Genomic DNA, 16,968 nt, shown 5'->3' on the forward strand with positions numbered 1-16,968 from the left:
AAGAACAAGTCACAATTTATTAAGCCTCCAATTTCATCTCAGTCTACGCATTCCACAATGCACACCAATCTCCCCAACCCCCAGGTGGCTTCACAGAGCCAAGAGAGCAATCTAAAGCTTGACTTCAAGGCAGAAGCTCTTGACTCCTCGTGAAAGAGCTGTTACCCAAGATGGTGTCATCTAAGGAGAATCAAAACATGTTGTCAGAGGACAGATTTAAGTGCCTGAACAGGGAGATCATTTTGTAAATGCTGGAATGTTCCAGATGAACCGAAACATCCTGTTAAATATGCATTTGGTTTATTTTACTCAATTCATTAAGGATTTCAGGATCATGTGCCTGGTGACAAGCCAAAATCACTCTAAACAACTGGGTCTGTGATCTCGGCTTCTCCTCAGGGCCCTGAGGCATGCTGGGTTCAAGAATGGGCTCCTCATACCCAGGAATTCAAACAGACACAAGCAATAAGACTAAAGGATAAAGGAGATTGATTTATGAAGGGCAGGGAGATTAGAAAACAAAAGCCATGTGGCTTGGAGGTAGGTAAGGACTGCAGAATGAAGAACTGGATCCTGGTCTCAGAGCAGAAAATTATCCACCACCAAGAGGAGGGGAAGCGGGGAGGGGAGGTGATAAGAAAGTGCTTGTAGGAAAATAAGGGCACAGTAGGAAACTGGGGGGGGGGGCGGGGGGACTCTCCTTTCCCATACAGGCAAGGGAATATGGCCACCTCTCCGTGGCCCCAAAGCAGAAAACCATCTCCTTTAGAAAACAGGCCTTGTCAAGGTAGACAAAAAAAATCCTTTAAACTGTGAGCTTCACAGTATTCCTGGGGGTGATCACAGACGTTTGAAGGACAGGGACAAATAACTTGCAGTGGATGTCTTCTATCCTGCCTGACCTTATCTCCACAACTTCACAAGAACACAGCTGTTGACTAATATTTAACCTTTCCCCTTTATAAGGATCTTTCAGACATAAAAAGAGAAATTCTGAGAATGAGGTGGGGAAGCAGACTGATTGTGACACCTAATCCCCTTGGAACAATGCCTGCAGGTCTTGCCCTGCAGTTGGGCGATCACAGCATGTGACTAGGGGAAGGAGGGTACTTCCAGTCCCCTGGTACCACAGGACAGCTCCCCTCACCGCAGGCTGGAACCTGAGCCTCATCCAGAGAGGAAAGGTCAGGAAGGGAGGGCAACAGTGGCCCAGTTTGCCAAGTCCCTGCCCTCCTGAAGGATCCTGCCTCTGCCCATCTGCTACCCAGCACCCTTTTCTGTTGCTGACAACTATGTCCCCTCTTCCTTCTCAGCTAGACCGTGAATTTTGTATGCTTGAGATACAGTGACCTCAAGGAAGTTGCAGAGATGTAGTGGCCACTGCAGCTTGCAATGTGAGGGTTTTTTTCCTACCAACAGTTTACCCACCCACTGCCCATCCATCCACACACCCATCCACTTATCGACCCATTCATCCATCCATCTACTCACCCATCCACCCATTCACCCATCAGCACTCTGGTAGGTCATGAGTTGTAAATAAGATACAAGTCTCAGTCCTAAGGAAGTTGCCAGCATAACTGGGGAGACGGGTGAGCCAAGAGATGACACCTAAACAATGTGGTAATGGCAGATATACATGTGAGCAAGCCCAGGGGAATCAGAAATGCTTCCTATAAGAGGAGGTGACCTTGACGACATGGAGAATTTAATAATTTTGGCCCAGTTGGACAAAAAGGAATAAAAAAGCATAAGACTCTTGTTCATGTCCATTTAACCTGGCTGTGGTAGGTGGTTGCTGCTTCTTTAGATCTCACAGAATCCCAGGCTTATCTGCATTTCTTGGGCATTTTCCCTTCTCTTTCTCTTTCCTGGATAAAAAAAGTGAGAAGGCTACCTACCAAGAAGATGAGACTTCAAGAAGACGCTGAAGTCAGGGGTTTGTTACTTAATCTTCTCAATCTGAAAAAACTTAATGTCAAGGTAACGGGAGATATAAAGGACAAAGTAGGCAGGAGGAAGGACACTCTCAGAACTTGGTAATTTAAGTCCCTACTCAGACAGAGCCCAAGGCCTCCCAAATGAGAGAGGTGGGCTCAACGTTTCCTGCCTGTGGGACAGCTGTAGGACAGGCAGAGGATCAGAATCTATACCAGGACGGACCTGAAACTTGCCCACTGTGGAGGAGGTGGGCCAACTCCTGCTCCCTGCAGAGAAGGCTTCCCCAGTCCTGGCCAGCCCTCAGACTTTGATCCCTGGGAGTCACAGAAACCTCTCCTTCACTTCCTCCCCTGACAATGATATCAGATCTCAGGGGGCCTATGATAAGCAGAATAATGGTCCTCCAAAAATGTAAACGTTCTACTTCACTTCACATGGCAAAAGGAATTTTGCAGATGTGATTAAACTAAGACTCTTAAAATAGGGAGATTATCTTGGATTACTCTTGTGGGCTCAATGGAATCATAAAGGTCCTTGGAAGAGGGAAGTTAAGAGGTCAGTTAGAAAAGGAGATGAGAATGATGGAAGTAGATATGAGGGAGAGAGAAAGAGAGACTGATTTGAAGACGCTATGTTGCTGGCTTTAAAGATGGAGGAAGGGGTCACAAACCAAGGAATACAGGTGCTGTCTAACAGGAAAAAAAAAAAAAAGCTTGTTGGCATCAAATCAATTCCAACTCAAAGCAACCCTATAGACAGAGCATAACTGCCCCACAGGGTTTCCAAGGAGTGGCTGGTGGATTTAAACTGCAGATTTTTAAGTTAGCGGCCAAACGCTTAGCCGCTTGCACCACCAGGGCTCCCTGATAGAAAAAAAAAAGGCAAGAAAATTCTCCCCTAGAGCCTCCAGAAGGAATGCAGATTTGCTGACCCCTTGATTTTAGGACTTCTCACCTCCAGAGCTGTAAGATAATAAATTTGTGTTGTTTTAAACCACTAAATTTGTGGTCATTTGTTAAGGCAGCCAGAGGAAAGTAACACAGGGCCAAACACCACACGAAAAGCCCAGGAAGCAGGGCACACACACTTAAAGAGGAAAGCTTTTCAAGGGCAACCAGGCTGCACACACCAGGGACTGTGAAAGAGTGTTTGTTCACAGGCCTGGTAGGAAACCAGGTGGAGGAAGAGCTTAAAGATGTGGTGGGGCTCTCTAGAAATGGGCAGTGAAGGTGGAGGTCACCAATGTGCTGACCTTTATGGCAAATTTCTGCACCCCATGACAGCATCCCGACTCTTAGACACACCCAGCATCCTACAGCTAGAGTGTCACCACTTCCTCTTCCTTCCCTTGGTGAATTCAATACCATAGCTAACAGTCTTGCCTTATAATAACTCTAGCTCTGCTCTTCCTCTCTCCTACTTCTTTTAGAGAAATTCAGGGCAAAAGATACAATACCTATCCTTCATCTAATCCTAGGTTCTCCTCCAGTTTCCTCCATATTCCATACAACTTCAGGCTCACATGCACATATAAACACAGGCTCAAGAGTTACAACCAAGAGGTTCACAGACGATTCCTTTGTTCTTTGTCACATAATTTTGTTGGTCTCCTAATTTTACTGATGAAAAGGCTAAAGTCAAAGGGTGCAAATGATGTCAAGGTGAAAAGCCAAGAGAGGAACTCAAGAGTCCTCAGTCTGAGTTCATCCTTCAAGAAGGAGAGTAAAGAAACAGTTACACTATGCAGTATCTCATAGTGGACAACACCTTGGCAGAGCCTGGTCTGTGGTTTTTGTAGGCTGAGTCAGCCCAATGTGACTCAGTAGCAGGTGAGGCACATGAGATTCAGGGATTGTGAATTCTGGAAGGGAAGAATAGAAACATGATTTTTTGGGAACTTTTACCTTAATGATAGAATATAAGTTAAAAGAGGAAATTTAAAATTAATCATTTTGGACCCTGTTGAAACAGAGTATCAGTGAATCATTAGTATAAACAAGCAAATACAGGTTTATTCAGAAAGTTTTAAGGCTAGACTAGGGAGGGGGCTCTGGGGATAGTTTTCAGTCCCTGCAACCATTACAGAGCTAGGACTGTGATCTTATCTTCAGCTCTTCCTATTAACACCTGGTGAGTGAAGGGTCTTGCGGGTTTTTTGTGTCTTTCTCCAGTGGAGAACAAGGAAGCTGAGTTTGGAGTAGCTTGTGGAAGGAGTGAAGTGGGAAGAATGGTGGTGGTGGGGGGGCTAGTGATTTGGAGGGAAGCTCCCTCCAAGGGACTTGGCATGATCCAAGAATCATGGAAGCTTAGAACTTGAAGGGGTCCCAGTGGCCCTAATGTCCTTTCCAGCTTAGTCACTTGCTCTCAAGGAACCTGAACAAGTCAGTGAACATCTCTGAGGCTCTCTTTCTCTATCTGTAAAATGGAGTTGTGGTCCACTTAAATCCCTTTGTAACCTGTGTGTTGCTGTATAAAATGTTAAGTGGCTATTTTTATTACTCATAGACTGAGAAACTAGAACTTAAAAAGAGGACATGATTTGCTCAGGATCATGCTGACAATCGGAGGCAAAGCAGAGAGGCTGGGGTGGGGGATGGTTTGGAAGGCTTTGCAGAGGCCATATCACACATCAAGCCATATCACACACCATTGTGTTGTTTCTCCCTTGTTGCTTTCTCTTCTACCCGTGACTCTTCTCAATTTCTAATCGGTTTCACATTTTTCTCAGGAAGATGTCCCTTCACAAATTATCTGCTCTGGTGTCCTTCAACTCAATTTATCTGGTAGTACGGGGTCACGGCACAAGGATGGAGTAGGGGGCTGTAGGGCTAGTAAACAGAAGGCAAAGACACTGAACCAGGAGCCCAGGGTCCTTGCTCAAGCAAGTCCCCATGCCTTGGTTTTTCCTTTACAAAGTTGCAATTACACCAACCCTTATGAATCAGGTGTCTCCCAGTTGCTAGAAAAGAATGCTCTGCAGACAGCCAGGGAACATTGCTGCTGCTTAGTGGAGACTGAAACTTCCCTGTTCTTCCCACAGCGGGCAGGGTATACACCGTCATAAACAATGCCCTGTTGGCCAATGTGGCATTGAGATCCTGTAACATGTCTGTCACACAGTAGATGCTAATGCTTACTGGATGGAGGATGGATAGATAGATAAATCTATGCAGAAATTATCAGTGAGGGTACATAGGAGCTCTTGCACTGTCCTTAGGGAGTAAATCCACCATATGTCTGTCAGTTTGTCATCCTATGGTGGCTTGTGTGTTGCTATAATGCTGGAAACTAAGCCGCCAGTATTTCAAATACCGGCGTGGTCATACATGGCGGACAGGTTTCAGCAGAGCTTCTACACTAAGACAGGTGGAAAGCCGTGCAGATCTATTTCCGAAAATTAGCCAATGAAAACCTTACAGATCACAACTGAACACTGTCCTACTGGCTGGTTTTGGACATGTCATCAGGAGGGATCAATCACTAAATGAGGATATCAAATCTGTTGCTGTCAATTCAACTCATGGTGACCCCATGTGCTACAGAGAACTGCTCCGTGGGGCTTTCTTGGCTGTAATTTTTATGGAAGCAGATTGCCAGGCCTATCTTCAGTGGCACCACTGGGTGAGTTCAAACCAGCACCTTTTCATTCAGTAGTCGAGGGCTTTAGACAATTCCACATGCATACTGGTTTCCCTGCCTTGACCTCCCCTCCCACTGGCCGCCTTGTCAGTGTCATCATCCCATGTCCCTTTTGAACCCTGGGAACTCCATTTGGATTTCTTGGTCTCATTGGCTTGCACCTTTCTTAGGAGTGGGCTACAGGCGGGTGAAAACACTTGTTTTCCTTTAGGAAAAGACCTCCCCTCCTCATCTTTTCAGATAAGTGAAAACAGGCAGTAGACAGAAAAAAAAAAAGATGCGTAGGCTTGCCAAAGTCCATAAAGACAGATGGTGAAGAAGACGGGGAAAGAGTGCCCTTTAAGAACCAACTGCGCGGAGGAAGGATTGGGCGGAGCAATACAAAACAAGAGTGAGAGAGAAAAACGGCTTGAGAAAAGGAGGCTAGAGAGTGGCCAGGGCGGAGAAAAAAAAGAAAGATGGCATGTAGTAAGCAGACAGATGCTGAAAAGGGAAGCTAGTGACGACATTTTGTAGAAATTAGAACACCCTGTTCCTCTCCAGGACTTCAAAATAAGCACCTTTCAGGAATGGTGCACCCCTGCCCTCTGAAACAGCGGTAAATTTCACCGGGTCACGGGCCTGCCAGAAGGGTTGGTTTCTGTCTCACCTTTTGCTGGGACGGGTACTTCTCTGCCTTCTGTCACGCTCAGGCCAGCTCCCCCTGACTCCCTGCCTCATGGAGCCGGAGCAATCGGGTGAGGAGATACCCTTCTGATCAGTCAGTCCTGCGGAGGTCCACGCAGGAGCAGCGGCGCGCCCAGCCTGGGGACGGGGTGTGGCAGCAACCGGCTGTGGGACAGGCTTGGCCGGCCTCCTTGGCCGACAGCGGCTACGGGCGGGAACTGGGCGCGTGTTTCCAGTTGTGGAAAAGCTGCTAAGGCTTGGCCTGTCTAACCTGAGCTGTTTCCAGATCTCGGAGGTAACCAGAGCCGGCTGCCAAAAGGTGCTGATAGGCAAAGAAAACACCAAGCCCTGTCTGAGTTCTAAGGCACACAACCCGAGGCTCTGATAAGGTTCTAGTTCTGCCCGTGGGCACAGGCCACGCTGAGTCATCTCTCCTCCTCGGAAGTCAGAGAAGCCTGGGGCAGGGGGCTGCAGCGGGGAGACACAGAGCCAGCCCCCTACAACCCTCAACCTGGGCACATATTCCTGCCGGCCTGGGCTTGGGACATTTTTCATATGGCTGAGGAGCCACATTATAGAGTTTCCAGGCACCCTGCCTACCTAAAACAGGTTTGTATTATTGTATGTGTAAATAACTTGACTGGTGAAAGACAAAAGCATCAGAACAAAACTGCAACAACAAAAAATATCAAAGCAGCCCTTCCTCATAAACTAAGCTTTGGTCCCAGTGTCTATAGGGTACACAACAGGGAGTTTGGTTTTTAAATAAATCTTGCCTACCACACTGCAGTAACATCCGCCCTTCTAAAGCCCTTTTTATCTCAAAACACTGACAATGTTTTCGAAATCTCAGATCCCTCTCTAAAGATCCCAGCCTTCCGGCAGGGCGCCTCCCCTCCAAGGACAAACAAGCAGAGGGGGTAGGGTGCAGAGAAGCTATTGGGCGCTGCTGGAGGTCCTGTATCACACAGCTTTTCCTGGACACTTTCAGCTAAGCTCCAGCCCACACTACCCTCCCCGCTACCTTTCCTGGCTCTCTCTCTTCCCCTTCCTTTTTATCCTGTCCCCTCTGTGCCAGTTGCTGGACCTGGAGTTTCTGCTGAATCGCCATCTAGCATTTAGTCTAGCCAAGAAGCCCCAACACCCAGTTCAGCATTTTCCAAGAGCTGAGTAGTTCTCTTTCGGCATTAGCTAACATGGCTCCTGAGCTGAGGAGGGGAAAAGAGAAAAACTGGATACCTGGAAAACACAGACGCAACATGTCAGGCCATACAAGTACCTTGGAGAGCCCCATTTTAATCCTCCTCGTTATTTTTCCAGCCTGTGCCTGAAAAATTCCTGTTATCTCACTCCGCAATTCTCAGGGCTGGTGCCACCCAGACACAGAGCAAGGAGGGTGTTGGAGCTGCACTGGGCTCAGGAGCGGAGCCAGATTCTCCCTCATACTCAGTGTTGGAGAAGAGGGTGTGGGTCCCAGGAGGCCTGGTTGGAACTCAGACCGGGATGCTTGTGGGCTGTTAGCGCACATGGAGGTCTATAAACCTGGACGTGGGCTATAAAATTCCCAAGATTGGTTCAGTTATAACCCAATTCCAAAGGCAGCTAGTGCTCAAACTTGCTAAACTCTCAACACAAGTTTTGGCCTCCCTTCTTTCCCCCAAGACCCCCAGTACCACTAGACCTCACTGTGATAAGTCTTCTTATTGATGCTCTTGGGTATGCGATAGAACCCACATTAACCCTTAAAAATTCACCAGACACACTTAATGGGCGATTTCATAAACCACAGGTACTAGGTTCTCTGGAAAGGACGAAGTGGTCTTTCAGAGTCAGCAACAAAAGGCCAGGGGAGAATTCAGGCTTCTAGGCTGGTTAAAGAAAGTAACCAAGGTGGAAGCTGGACTCGAGCAAAAATTCTGTTTCAGGGAAACTCGATCTTTATTCTTCCAACCTGGAGTGGGCAAATTCCAAGAAACAAGGCCTCTTATTCCCCAATTTTCAGGGCTTGGGCTATATATATATGCAGGCACACCCTTTGAATGGCAGAACTCCGCACCTAGTTCAGTCCAAACCAAAACCAAACCCAGTGCCGACGAGTCAACTCAGACTCATAGCGACCCTACAGGACAGAGTAGAACTGCCCCATAGAGTTTCCAAGGAGTGCCCGGCAGATTCGAACTGCTGACCCTTTGGTTAACAGCCATAACACTTAACCACTACACCACCAGGGTTTCCTAGTTTGGTCCAGTCTGAGTAAAAGCTGGAAACCAGAAGAAACACTATGGGAAGCCAAGAAAGAGAATGGGATCTGGACCAGGAATTATACAGAAACTAAAAAGAAGACCCTGACTTCTTAGATAGCCAGTGAGGGAATAATCTGGTCTGAGAACAGACTAGGTTTTGACCAATGGATATACATCAGTGGATCTCTAGGGAAGAAGACCTCCATAAAAGTCCTTAAAAAAATTTTTTTTGGTAAAATATATACAACAAAACATTTGCCATTTCAACCATCTCCATAAAACTCCTGAATTTGCTGTAATATACGTGACTTCTTGCTACGATTTATAATCTGCAAAGTACTGTACCAATATTGCTCTTTTCAGAGTTCAGGACTCAGATGCTGTTACAGAAACATAAATGATGATAAAAAAGATATTTTCATTTCCAGGGCTATAGCCACAAGGTATACTCCAGAGACCTTATGAGGCTCAGAGGGGAAAAAATGGCATCAAAGAATGGGCATTTACTCTACCATTATAGACATGCAGTCCAAACACAGGGGATGCCTTCCTCCAGTCCCAACAACAGATCTTAAATATTGGTGGGTGAAAGAGAAGGATAGAAAAGATAGACGGACCAGCTCAACCCAGTCTGAACTGCACCAGTAAGAACACATTAAAATATGATCCAGTGTCATCCTTGATTTATTTCAACTGAATCCCTAACAAGAAGCCTGTAGGTTATCCTTGACTCCCTCACCCTTCCTGCCAATCTACCTTCTAAATGCCTGATACTTCTTATCTCCACCTCCATTGCCCCATCCCTGGTTCACATGATTGTCATCGCTACCCTCTACCCTGGATTTCTGTAACGCACCAAATCCATCCTTCACCCTTGCAGCCAACATGATTCTTCTAAAATACAAGTATGATAATGTCACTCCCTTGTTGGAAACCCTTTAATGCCTTCCTATTGCTCTTTGGGTAAAGTTTGGTCTCCAGCATGGTCCATAAGATACTTCATGACCCAGTCCCTGTTTTTCTCTACATCCCTTACCTCCCAGTCAATGCTGTGGCTATTCTGAACTACCTGCAACCCTCCTGCCCCCACAAAGGGCTGTCCCTAGAGCTTGGCACATGTTATTTTGGATATCTACTGCTGCTATAACAGAAATGCCACAAGTGGATGGCTTTAACAAAGAGAAATTTATTCTCTCACAGTCTAGTACACTAGAAGTCCAAATTCAGGGCACCAGCTCCAGGGGAAGGCTTTCTCTCTCTGTCGGCTCTGGGGGAAGGTCCTTGTCATCAACATTCCCCTGGTCTAGGAGCTTCTCAGTGCAGGGACTCTGGGGTCCAAAGGATGCACACTGCTCCCGGCTCCGCTTTCTTGATGGTAGGAGGTCCCCCTGTTTCTCCGCTTATTCTGTCTTTTATATCTCAAAAGAGATTAACTCAAGATACAACCTAATCTTGCAGGTTGAGTCCTGCCTCATTAACGTAATTGCCTCTAATCCTGCTTCATTAACATCGTAGAGGTAGGGTTTATAACACATAGGAAAATCACATCATATCACAAAATGGTGGACAACCACACAATATTGAGAATCATGGCCTAGCCAAGCTGACACACAATTTTGGGGGGCACGATTCAATCCATGACACATGTTAATTGTTCTGACCTAGAACGTTTTCCCCATTTCATCCCACTCCTCCCTCCTTTCCAAACTGGACACTGCCTGGCTATCTCTAACTGTTCTTTCAGCCTCAACATATATGTCACTTTCTCCAAAACATATATGTCACTTTCTCCAAAACTTTCTTTAATTGCAGCCCCCTGACTCCATTTCTTTTACAAGCTTCCTGTCATTCTGTGGCACTTACCACTTTGAACTGAAATTCCCTGTATACTTGGAATCATCCATAGGACTGTGAGTTGCTTAGTTCAGGAACTAAATACTCCCATGCCTAGCACAGTGCTTGGAGCAGAGCAGACAAGCAAATATTTGATAATGACTGCATGATTTTGTATTCTCCACAGTACCTCTAGAGGACACACAAGTGGAGCCAAAAAGTACTTATTAAGAAAGACGGCTTAATTTTCTCCTGCTGCTGCTTCAAATGAGAACAAGTTTTTTTTGTTTTACTTTGTTTCATTTTGGGAAGGGGTTGGATTTCACTGCTATATCCCCTGTGCCAAGAACAGTACCTCGCACATTATGGGTACTTGATAAATGTTGAATGAATAAAATTTTGTCATTCTCATTTATATGATACTTCCTAAGAGTCTGTTATGGACTGAATGGTGTTCCCTAAAAAGAAATGTGGAAGTCATAATTCCTATACCTGTAAATATGACCCTATTTGGAAATAAGAGTTTTGTTTTGCTAACAAGGTCATACCAGAGTAGAGTGGGTCCTAAACCTAATGACTTCTGACTGATGTTTTAAAAAAAGAACAGCATAAACACACACACAAGATAGACGCCATGTGAGGATGAGTATACAAGCAAAAGAATGCTAAGGACTGTGAGCAGAAACCAGAAACTAGGAGAGAGGTCCACAGAAGGAATCTACATGGCCAAGACCTGATTTGGACTATTAGTCTCTAGACGTATGAGAAAGTAAATTTCTGTTTTTTAAAGCCACTCGCTTGTGGTTTTTTTGTTTGTTTGTTTGTTTGCTATAGCAGCACTAGGAAACTAAGGCAGAGCCCCAATCTCTTTCTGAGTTATACTCCTCTACAGGGGGCTTTCAAGCAGGATCCTAGAGTAACCACCCTGAGGAATACTTCTAACCAGAGACTACTCAGTGCTCCTCAGAGCCGTGGGGAGAACGTGGAAGGAAGAAATAGAGAAAACACATTCTAACCACTCATCGCAAACACTGGACACAGTTAAATTAAAACACATTTAATTTTGATTTGTAGACAGCTAGAATTCCTCCCCCTTAAAAGTCAATCGATAGTTCATTGTGTAGTGCCTGAGGTCTTAAAAGCTAATGAGTGGCCATCCAAGGCACAACAATTGGTTTACTCACCTGGAGCAACAGAGGAAGAAGGAGAGTCAGGAAAAGAAGAATACGGAATGTGTGTCTAATTGCCTCCATGAACAACTGCTCCCTTTGCCGTGAAACCAGAAGTCGATGGTGCCCAACTATCATTACTGAATATTTTAATCAAAGATTCCACAGAAGAAATCTGACCAAAAAGGGGAAAATGCAGAATAGAATTTCAAGTTCTCACATACTATAGAATTTCTGGAGCCACGGAGGGTGAATGAACCCCTGAAACTACTGCCCTGAGATAATCTTTAAACCTTAAACCAAAAATATTCCCTGAAGTCACCTAGAAACTGAACACTAGTTTAGCTTAATTAGTAAAAAAGGCCTGCCTTGAGCATTACGCTGTTTTAAGAACTATCTATGTGGGATCAAATTGACAACTGCAATTCAAAAGATTAGACAGGAACCTTAGGGAGCAGTGAATTTATGTTAATCGAGGAAGAAAAACTCAGAAAAGGAGGGTGAAAATGACCGCACAACTCGAAGAATGTAATAAATATCACTAAATTGTACATGTACAAACTGTTGAACTGGAGTATTTTTTGCCGAGTATATTACCAACAACAACAAAATAAATAAAATTTAAGAAAAAAAAAAGTCAGTCGACCAATATGTTACTCCTAAATCTTTGTTTCTTGTTTTTGTCATTTCTCCATCCTTACCAGCCTGGATAAGTGCTTAGCCTACTATCTGGTCTCCCTGCTTCAAATTTTATGGTCTTTTCTTTACTCAGATATGACCCTAATCATCTCACTCCTCTGCTCAAAATCCTTCAGTGGCTCCCCATTCCTTGGGTAAAATCTGTTTTTCTCTGTATGACATATGGAATCCTTCAAGATCCGGCTCTTGCTCACTTGTTCAGCCTCATTTCCTGTCACTTCCCTAGGCTTTACCCACACAAAAGTACTTGCTTTTCTCCAACAGGCCACTTCTTTCTTGACGCCAGCTCTTGCCTGTGCCTTCCAAGACTCTCTGTAATAACACCTTATCTCCACTCAGTGTAGGAGGTCATATGGTGATTAACTGATGGATTTCCGGTTTCTTTTTTTCCCTAGAAAATCTATTTACAGAATAATTTTAGTTTTAATATATCATAAAAATGAAAAATGAGATTTTATTTGCATTCACCATTGAGTAAAAATCAAGAGATTATCTACATGTTTATATTTTAAATGCTGGGTAGTTAGAAGATGCACAGAGAAAAAAAGGGACTTAAAGGTATGGGAATTAAATCTAGGTCAATATGTATTTGTTTGGATTCATATACACAAGGCTGATCAGATACCCAAGGGGCTTTTTGGGGAAAAGGGAAGGGCAATAATAAGGCAGCACTGCCCAGGTATCTGAGGCGATGGGTTTAGGCTTAGGGGTAAATACGGTGCTAAAGAATACAGAGCCTCAAGGGAAAACGAACTGAGATTGAGGGATTTAGATGTTAGGAAAGACTATTGAATCCTCTGATGTCATGGGACTAATTTGCAAGAGACTTTCAAAATAACGTACATAAGTTTATTTATCAGAGCATCCTGCATCAAGGACCCAGAAGCTTTCTGCAGAGGAATTGCAGAATAATTTAGGGTTAGAAGTAACACAGAAAGTAAATCCCTTTCCTCTCCAAACAGCTCAAGGAAGAGGGAGAAATCTGAAACCCTGGAAAACCAGCCTTTTGGGAATCTGGGAATCTAACAGATTAGAAAAGAAAAGCACTTTTTTTACTTGTGAAATACATGCAGGGTATTTATTGCCCTAAAAAAAAAAAAAATTTTTTTTTCGGGACAAGAAAGAAGTTGGGAGAAGGAGCTTCTTTAGTGCAAGACATTCAAGGGAGAGGAGGGAGACTTGAATGGGAAATAAATTCTACTCCAGATGCTGGATGCGACCCCAGCCCGGAAAGAGATGAAGGAGGCCAGGAGCTGCCTGAATGAAAGGTGGCTCAGTTCCCCAGAGAAGCGAGGACAAACGATCCCAAAGGAAAACCCTGAGTTATTCTGTGTATAACTAGAACCTCTAGTAATAGCCAAAATATGTGGCTAGATGATAAAAGACCAAGCTGCAGAAAATAACCCATCAATATATATGTCTACATACCCAGATATGTATATAGATAATTACACTTTATTTAGAACTGTAAAGATATCTATCCAGCATTACCGTGAAAAGCAAAGATGTCACTTTGAGGAGTAAGGTGTGCCTGACCCAAGCCATGATATTTTCAGTTGCCTCATATGCATGCAAAAGCTGGAATATGGAATACTGAAGGAGAATTGACGCCTTTGGATTATGGTGTTGGCAAAGAATATTGAATATACTATGGACAGCCAGAAGAATGAACAAATCTGTTTTGGAAGAAGTACATACAGAATGCTCCTTAGAAGCGAGGATGGCAAGACTTCATCTCACATACTTTGGACATGTTATCAGGAGGGACCAGTCCCTGGAGAAAGACATCATGGTTGGTGAGGTAGTTGTTGTTGTTAGGTGCCGTTGAGTTGGTTCCAACTCATAGTGACCCTACATACAGGATAAGGGGAGGCTTTCACAGTTAACTGTCTTTATATATCACTTGAATTTTTATATACAGACTACAGTCATTTACTTCTTGCAAAATAATTTTCAGAAAAAAGGAAGGAAGATAGAAAAGAAAAAAGAAAGAGCACCCAAGCAAACCACATAAGACACCAAAATGAAGTTCTATCACTGCCCAGTCCCCTCTTTCCTAATTCCCTCCTCCTGCTAATATGCTCGCTCAGGAGAAGGGAGAAAGGCTTCTCATTTAATTAAAATGTAAAATACTTTCTTTTTTTTCTGCTTGGTGGCTAGGAATATTTTGCTGACTCAGCAGTGAATAATCAGCTTTGACCTAAGTAGTAAAATAAGTCAAAGTGTGCAGCTGCAGTTGCATAAGCAAGATCCAAAGCTGCAGTTCCTTCTCTCTCCTACCCCTCCCCCTGTCCCCCCACTTCTGGCTCTGTGCGGGCAAGCCGGTTACAGCAGATTTTTTCCGCCTCTCTGCCCCCACCGTCTGGCTCATCCCACCAGCATTTCTCATCAGATCTTTCCAAAACGGCCCCACCACGGAACCAGACTTGACCTCAACTCCTCCCTCCCACAGCAAACCCCAACTGAAGGCTTTGCCATAACGTCTCTCCCCACTGGGATCTGTGCCCCGTTCTTGGCTCCCGGAGCCTGACTCTCCGTTATACGAGTCAGCTCTCCAAAGAGTAGCGGCCTTTTCCTCTAAACCTCTAATTCCAGAGTGGATGGAGCCCTGCCATCAGCTTTGCAAAAGGAGATGGCAGAAAGCAGTTTCCTCTGTAAATCCTATGCGTCTTCCTATGCAATCCCTCCATACCATTTCCAAGTCTCTACACTGCTTCTCTCCAGAAAATGGCTAGATTCACTATTCCCAGTTTAACATTCAAAGAGATCCTGGCTGTACATCCAAAGAAGGCTGGACCTACTTTACTCAGCTGGCTTTCCTGGCACCTGCTAAGAAGACGTGGTGGGGGTGGATGTGGGTGGGTGGGAGGGGTGCTGGAATAAGAGATACCAGCAGCATGTAATGAAAGACAGCATCCATCAAGCCTTCTGAACAGCCTGGTTCCTGTTTTTCTAGATCCCTTAAGAGATGATTTGAGGGACCTGTAGAAGTAGGCTCAAAAAAACCCAAATGGTATTCAACAAACCAGAAAATAGAATCTCTGTGCACAGATTCAAAGCAGCTGGGAGGGTCTGGGGAGAGGAGGTGGGGCTCCACACCACTCACTTTTACATCTGGGAGGAAAGGGGTAGGGCAGAAGGTGAGGGCAGTAGCTGTCTTCTGTTACCCCTGAAAGAAATAAGGAGGAAGAAACCTGGGAATGAAAAGGGCTTAAGACGATTTCTTTGCTGGTAAAGGTGAAACAGTACTTGAACACACATCTCAAGGAGACTGAAAGTTTCTGCCTAAGATTGCCTACTGTCCAGCTGGAGATTTCCTTGCAGAGGACAGGCCAGGTAAGCTTTATTGAACCTTTGACACCACAGCAGAAATCGGGCAAAGAGAGGATCTTGTCATTGGTGTCATGAGTCAGAGTTTCTAAATTTCTCCTCGGTTCAGCTGCTCCCAAGTGTCCTGGTCAGTGGTGGGCTGAGGTGTACAACCTGTCTATCTGGAGCTGGGCTGCAGTCAGGAGAGATTCTTGTCTGCTGGGAGGGTTGGAGCCTCTGGCCTGAGAGGGAGCCCACGGAACTACACTACCCCGCAATGGGGTTTTGCACAAGGGCTACCCTGCCCCTGGTAGGCCTGGGGAATGCAAAGGAAGCCAAAGGGTCGGGCTGCCTTCGTTCCTCTTCCCGAGGGACAGACTGAACAGCCTCAGGGCTCTGTCTTTCTAGTTAAAGGGTAAGGGTGGCTTCTCGTCTGAGATACTTTAGCAGCATCAGCAGGATAAAGGAAGCTGTGTCTGTGTGCACGAGTTGCTGAAAATCGCAGCGGCCAGCACTCATGTGGTCCCTCTTCCCACCTCCCCCCACCCCAGCCTATCTGATGGCAGAAACATAGCTCTTCCTGCATTCCCACGCTCCCCCCTCACTCCCCTCCCTGCCCAGTTCTGGATCCAGCTAGCAAGCAAGGACAAACTAGCCCGAGCAGCTTGATGACTCCCCAGCCCACCCTCAGTGACTGATGACTGGGGCACTAGGTACCCAGCACTGTGCTGAGGGATCCCATTTGTCATCTCATCCAAAGGCAGGCGGGATGACCACCCCTGTCTGACAGTGGGGCTGGGCAACATGGCCAAGCACTCTCCCCAGTTAGAAAATGGTAGAGCCGACATGCAGACTCAGGCAGCCTCATCCTGGAGCCCACATCTCTTGGCCTCCAGATCTGCAAGCAGGCCTGACCAAGCACAAGGAATATACCCCAGACAAGTGTCTTGACCCCACAGTACCCGTGGTGGCCTGGCTGATGGGGGTTCTACCCCTGGGTTGAACACCAAGGCCAAAGAGGGCCCACTTGCCAAGACCACCTCTTAGGTCCCAGCTGCCTGCCCTGTGGGAGGCTACTAGGATGGGTGGGTGATCCCTCCTCCTGCCAGAGGGCCTGGGACAGGCACAGGCCTCTCCTATCTTCCAACCTGGGAAAAAACCTGAGAAAGGCATGGCCAGGTGGTCACTGCCCTCAGCTAAGTGTATGTGTGTTAGAAGCTGGGGACTGAGCTAGCTCCAGAAGGGGAGCATATCCAAGTATTTACTTTAGAAATTAGTTTTTTGATTGGAAGATGTGAATACCCCCCAATCCATTGAGACCCCTGATATCAGAGACTAAGGGTTGAGACTTCTTAGGAATACGGCTTTGCAGAACTTCTCTATAAAGCCTCTCTACCTTATTCCACATCATAAAGACCTTTCCCCTCTGAATTTTTACTGCAGTTGCAATCCTAACCATAGGCTCTGTA

At 45.5% G+C, this 16,968-nt stretch overlaps 1 protein-coding gene and 1 long non-coding RNA gene across 5 annotated transcripts in view; one reads left to right on the forward strand and one right to left on the reverse strand.

The window, feature by feature from the left end:
* Positions 1 to 16,968, forward strand: part of LOC111748108 (uncharacterized) — a 56,455-nt gene that overhangs the window by 37,690 nt on the left and 1,797 nt on the right. The window contains exon 5 of one of the 2 annotated variants that reach the window (XR_010323139.1): positions 10,510 to 12,662. The exons of the other annotated variant lie outside the window; for it this stretch is intronic. This is a non-coding gene — a long non-coding RNA (uncharacterized LOC111748108). Of the gene's footprint in view, positions 1 to 10,509; positions 12,663 to 16,968 lie in introns of those variants that run through there. 2 annotated transcript variants of the gene reach the window in all.
* SLC7A8 (solute carrier family 7 member 8) overlaps positions 1 to 16,968 on the reverse strand; it is a 64,537-nt gene that overhangs the window by 20,194 nt on the left and 27,375 nt on the right. Inside the window, exon 1 of one of the 3 annotated variants that reach the window (XM_064292300.1) lies at positions 6,230 to 6,811. The exons of the other annotated variants lie outside the window; for them this stretch is intronic. Coding sequence (XP_064148370.1) covers positions 6,230 to 6,801 — 572 coding nt within the window. The 5' untranslated portion in view covers positions 6,802 to 6,811. Of the gene's footprint in view, positions 1 to 6,229; positions 6,812 to 16,968 lie in introns of those variants that run through there. 3 annotated transcript variants of the gene reach the window in all.

The sequence above is a fragment of the Loxodonta africana genome, chromosome 10, assembly GCF_030014295.1.
Source record: "Loxodonta africana isolate mLoxAfr1 chromosome 10, mLoxAfr1.hap2, whole genome shotgun sequence".
In the NCBI taxonomy this organism is placed as follows: Eukaryota; Metazoa; Chordata; class Mammalia; order Proboscidea; family Elephantidae; genus Loxodonta; species Loxodonta africana.